The 6,000-nt window shown below is 39.8% G+C and overlaps 2 protein-coding genes across 2 annotated transcripts in view; one reads left to right on the top strand and one right to left on the bottom strand.

The window, feature by feature from the left end:
• fyco1a (FYVE and coiled-coil domain autophagy adaptor 1a) overlaps positions 1-661 on the bottom strand; it is a 32,673-nt gene extending 32,012 nt beyond the window's left edge. Inside the window, exon 1 of the mRNA XM_063015653.1 lies at positions 568-661. The gene's annotated coding sequence lies outside the window, so the exon portion shown is untranslated. The remainder of the gene's footprint in view (positions 1-567) is intronic.
• A 2,167-nt stretch (positions 662-2,828) lies between these two features.
• LOC134333919 (chemokine XC receptor 1-like) lies at positions 2,829-5,087 on the top strand. Its single transcript, XM_063016084.1, has 2 exons — positions 2,829-2,865; positions 4,084-5,087. The coding sequence occupies exons 1-2, from the start codon at positions 2,829-2,831 to the stop codon at positions 5,085-5,087; spliced, it is 1,041 nt and encodes a 346-aa protein (XP_062872154.1).
• Positions 5,088-6,000: the final 913 nt, after the last annotated feature.

Below are 6,000 nucleotides of genomic sequence, written 5' to 3' on the forward strand. Positions count from 1 at the left end.
GGGTCCTTAAGAAGGCGCTTAACCCTTGTTGATTTAGAGGGTTGTTTTATTGTTGACCCTGCAAATTGATTTGAAAAAGCTGGATTTGGAAAGAAAAGTTTGTTTGTTTATTATCATGTTTTACACTTTGGTTACATACATGAGAGAAACGGTAGTTACTGGTTACACAAGATTAATCAGTTCACAAGTTTTAATGTCAAACACAGTCAAGGATAATTTTGTATCCCCAATTAACCTCACTTGCATGTTTTTGGACTGTGGGAGGAAACCGGAGCTCCCGGAGGAATCCCACGTAGACACGGGGAGAACATGCAAACTCTATACAGAAAGGACCCGGACCACCCCACCTGGGGATCGAACCCAGGATCTTCTTGCTGTGAGGCGACAGTGCTACCCATCGAGCCACCGTGCCGCCCCTCCTTCAATCTTTCAATGATATTCTGGACTGTGGGTGGTGGAATTTCTAAATTTTATGCAGTAATGAAATGAGAAACATTGCTCATGCAATGTTTGGTCTTTGTTTGGTGGTTACCATTTCTCAGCATTACCGGTCTTTAAAAGCCTTACCTGCAGTAGTGTTTGCGGAGCAACAAAGTGAACTGACAGTGTTACCCACCGAGCCACCGTGCCGCCCCTGGGAAGAAAAGAATAGAAGTGTTTGTTTGTTTATTGGGATTTTAACGTCATGTTTTACACTTTGGTTACATTCATGACAGGAACGGTAGTTACTCATTACACAAGGTTCATTAGTTCACAAGGTTATATTGAACACACTCATGGACAATTTTGTATCTCCAATTCACCTCACTTGCACTTGGACTGTGGGAGGAAACCGGAGCTCCCGGAGGAAACCCACGCAGACACGAGGAGAACATGCAAACTCCACACAGAAAGGACCCGGACCGCCCCACCTGGGGATCGAACCCAGGACCTTCTTGCTGTGAGGCGACAGTGCTACCCACTTAGCCACCGTGCCACCCGTCTAAAGAGTGTACTTATGCCATTTGGTTTCTGGATCATGGTTTGTTTTGGGGGAAAAGTGACTACTTATTGAAATGTGTGTATTTTTTGCCATTACCTAAAGTCATTTGTTTGTTAATAGGACTTTTTGATGACAACACAGCTGCCATTTAGTCCCTGATTAAAAAATACAGAATTAAAGGGGGGTGCACTTACTTTCTCTCATGCCAGTATGTTTACATGACAGTTGTGTGTAAACGTTTGCTTACTAAAACAAACGCTTATTAACGTTTGGTGAAAACAAAACCACATTCTGAAGATAAAAGTAAAGTATAAAAATAAAGTAAAGTATAAAAATAAAGTCACTTTTACAACAACCTGTAACATAAACACACTGATTAAATGCCTCGTTGTTTACCAACACAGTGAGAAGCACCTTATGAATGTTTATGTAGCTGTTCCTGTATAAACCATATTAACTAAAACAGCTTGATTTACGTCGCTTAAACACAATATTATATTTTAAACACTGACATGAGAAACTTTTACAGACTTTTATACATACTTGAGAAATCCTGAGTCCCTTCGGCTAAGTTTACATTGGTATACAAACCTGCTAGTCATTCTTTGATTGACGGCTCTGTCAGCCAATCGCCGCCCGTAATTCGACACGACGGGACTTTTCCCCATGAGGTATACAATTTTACAATTTAGAAATTGTTTTATATTGAATAGTAGAAAATTGTACATTTTAACTACGTTTAATTAAAAAAAATTGCAAACACATAAGTGCTTGCTTGCTTGTCTTTTTTTTTATACCTCAGGTAACCTAAATCCCGCCCACCAAAGCATCTCAACCAATCGAAGGTCTTTTTAAAAGAGACTGCAGACAGCTGAAGGAAAATTCGATTCAATTTAAAGAACCGATTCGTTCGATTATCTGTAGTATTGAATCGAATAAGAATCGGAACTGTGTGAAGCAAGCATCATGATAGCCTAGAGTAGCATAGGGCAGATGAGCTATTGGACTAGTAATAGAAAGGTTGCTGGTTCAAGCGTCACCACTGCCAGGCTGCCACTGTTGGGCAAACTGTCAAAAAGCCGCACAGCAACATGAGACCCGAGATTCTGGGTTTGATTCTCAATTCCTGTCACTGACTGTAAGAAGTTTTTCATGTTCTCCTACCGTCCGGGAGAGTGAATAACTGACTCGCGCCAAATGTCCATGTCGCTGGAACCGCCACAACCCTGACCATGAAGTGCTTGATTAAAAAACAAACAAATCACTGTAGTGTATAGAAAGCACACGAAACCAAACCCTTATTTGCTTGCTGGACTCTCAGCACCCACAGAATCGGACTTAAAATTCTTTTTGGAGTCGATTCATGTAATTAATTGGACATTAAAAACTTTTGCTTTAAATATTAGCATTATGTTAGTTGTAGTGAGTTTTAAGTGTTCACAAACTGACATGCCATGTATTAGTGATCCCAGTCCAGGATTCAAATCCCCAGATGGCTTTTACCATTATTCCACACAAGCTCACATGAAATTCAAAATTGTAAATAATAAATAATAATAGTAATTATTATTTTTTATACATAATTTCCTCTTACACATATGTACACACATTGATGTAGCATAACATTAACAAGTGTGCATGGCAATGCCTGTTTTATAACAGTTGTGCATGTTAGGGAAGGGAAATATTCGATGTTGGGCTGGTAGTAGTTTCTTATAATCCAGGTATGATGCAGCAGACATGACCTGTGTAACTGCAGAACCTACCAATTTAATGTGAATTTAAAAAATCCATGGGTAAACAGTAGTTTTTTCTTGTTCTTGTTGTTTCGGCCTCATCACACAAAATGGCATTTGACGACACTGAAATGGAAGGTTTTCAAGGTTTGCTTATCTCTAAGTACCAGGAATATATCTGGACTAAACAGCAGATGACCGGGTTATATATTTGTGGTCAGTAATATTGAGTTTGGTAAATGCTTTAAGATTAGTGATAAAAAAAAGGAAAGAAAGAGATGTCAAATAACTGAAAAGTGGCAAAAAAGTTATACAACAGACAATAAGCAACAGATTACATTGCAATCTTCTACAGCCCTGCTTCTCTGTAAATTATACTGTAAAAAACAAAAGTGGTTGAATATTTGTTCCTCATTACTGTAGATAAGATTGTACAGCACACAAAGGTTTATTGTTTTATGTGCATTTGAGGTTAGGGGAGGTGCAAATACAGTGTATAAAAACCCACGGTACATTACAGTTAGTTTTGGGTTTGCCAACGTTTTTTTTATAAATTTAAAAAGGAGCTCCAGTTATTCACTTATTCATATTCATTTTGGATAGACAGCTGGGTGGTCTTGTATGCAGATACAATACAGAACGAAAGCATTGTGGACCAAATGGGTATGTAAAGTTGTTTTTACACAGTCAAATGCATGAGCAGAAGAGACAGATTGTGGAAACAGATAAAATAACTGAGATCAGGTTAAAGGTTTTGTAGAAACCTTGGTGTGTTATGGTAGTCTTGGGGTTAAATATTTTTTGTTAATTAAACACATACTTTTGTCCCCTTTTATTTTGTTTGATATGATAATATGATAACAACTCTACTCATTTACATAATTGACAGAACATTTATTTTTAATGTCAATCACGTCAAGATTGTCATCCAACGCTGGTACCCGATAAGTCCAAAATTTCGGATTACTTACTAGGTTTTTTAAAGGTCCAAGCAATAGCTCTGCACCCATAAATAATTGAACTCACAGTGTGATTATTTAAATCCATTGCTTTATCTTGGTCAGCATTAGGGTGGGTCTAGGCCAACCCAGAAACACTGGATGGCGTGCCAATCCATTGCAGGGCTTCAGTCACCCCCCTCAGACATAGCCAATCATGTCTGTGTTGACACCTGGAGGGCACCTGAATTTCAAAGGCGGTGGGCTAGCAGAATAGCACCACCCGAGCACCAGCTAAAATATTTTGCTTTAAAATGTTTTAGATCAGCATATATATACCACTGCTGACATGACAGACATGCTACTTAAAAGTGTAAATTAACTTTTAATTGAAACTTTATGTGACAAGTCTCTGTTTTTCCCCCAGACAACAGTACAATACCTGATAATTATATTTACGATGATATCGACAATATTAAATCTGGTTTGTGTGAAAAGGAACATGTTGCCAGAATCGGATCCATTGCAGTCCCAATATTCTACAGCATTGTGGTCATCTTCAGCGTGGTCGGAAATGTTCTGGTTCTTGCTATCATTTCACTCTACGAGACACTCAAATCACTGACCAACATCTTCATCCTGAACTTGGCTCTGTCGGACCTGTTGTTCACTCTTGGACTCCCGTTTTGGGCTTGTTATTACATCTGGGGCTGGACGCTGGGACACGTGGCCTGTAAAGCCGTCAGCTTTATCTTCTCGGCTGGATTTTACAGCAGCATCTTGTTTCTTGTGCTGATGACCGTTCAGCGCTACATGGCGGTGGTGCACCCACTATCAGACTGGGAGAGAGGACAGCACATTAACTTGATCCTCATCGCTACCTGGGTGGTGAGCATCTCAGCAGCTTTACCAGCTTTAATCCAAAGCTCTGTCATGTCTGATCAAGGAAAACTTTACTGTGAGCTCGAGAGCACTGAAGCTTATCTAGCCGTTACATATAAACAGAACGTTTTTTTCATCTGTGCCTTCATGGTCATGAGTTTCTGCTACATAAGAATTCTGCAGATTGTTTTTAAATCTCGGACTAACAAAAGACACCGGACTATAAGACTCATTTTTTGTCTTGTTGCCGTCTTCTTTGTCGGCTGGGCTCCTTACAACCTGGTGATTTTTCTCAAGACGTTCACTTATCATCAGATCCCATTTTTTACAGATTGTGATGTCACACATCATCTTGACTACGCATTGTACGTCTGCCAGCTGTTAGCCTTTTCCCACTGCTGCCTCAATCCGGTGTTTTACGTGTTTGTCGGAGTGAAATTTCGCAATCATTTAAAGGTGATTCTGCAGAAAATTTTTCAAAGGCCAAGCAACACGGGTCCGTCTCCATCACGAACTGCTGTCTTTCAGTCACTTGGATCCATGTACTAATACTGCAACAGTAGAGGAGATTACTGACACACAACTAACAGATTCACTGTAAAAGTGAAAGGTATCTTGTTTTTACATATGCATAATATAAGATTTAATTCAAACATGATCAAAGATTCAAAAAGATGTGCTGGATGGTTTTGTTATGCAATAAAATGCTAATACAATGGACAATCAGTTTAACAGGAAAATCTATTTAACTGCACTTACTCCTACCATCTTCTGAAATACACCGATCAGCCATAACATTAAAACCACCTTTTTGTTTCTACACTCACTGTCCATTTTATCCACTTACCATATAGAAGAACTTTGTAGTTCTACAATTACTGACTGTAGTCCATCTGTTTCTCTACATACCTTTTTAGCCTGCTTTCACCCTGTTCTTCAGTGGTCAGGACCCCCACAGGACCACCACAGAGCAGGTATCATTTAGGTGGTGGATCATTCTCAGCACTGCAGTGACACTGACATGGTGGTGGTGTGTTAGTGTGTGTTGTGCTGGTATGAGTGGATCAGACACAGCAGTGCTGCTGGAGTTTGTAAACACCTCACTGTCACTGCTGGACTGAGAGTAGTCCACCAACCAAAAACATCCAGCCAACAGCGCCCCGTGGGCAGCGTCCTGTAACCACTGATGAAGGTCTAGAAGACGATTAACTCAAACAGCAGCAATAGATGATTGATCGTCTCTGACTTTACATCTACAAGGTGGACCAACTAGGTAGGAGTGTCTAATAGAGTGGACAGTGAGTGGACATGGTATCTAAAAACTCCAGCAGCGCTGCTGTGTCTGATCTACTCATACCAGCACAACACACACTAACACACCACCACCATGTCAGTGTCACTGCAGTGCTGAGAATGATCCACCACCTAAATAATAATGTTTAGTTATTTAAAAAAAAAAATA

The sequence above is a fragment of the Trichomycterus rosablanca genome, chromosome 19 (assembly GCF_030014385.1).
Source record: "Trichomycterus rosablanca isolate fTriRos1 chromosome 19, fTriRos1.hap1, whole genome shotgun sequence".
NCBI classification, from domain to species: Eukaryota; Metazoa; Chordata; class Actinopteri; order Siluriformes; family Trichomycteridae; genus Trichomycterus; species Trichomycterus rosablanca.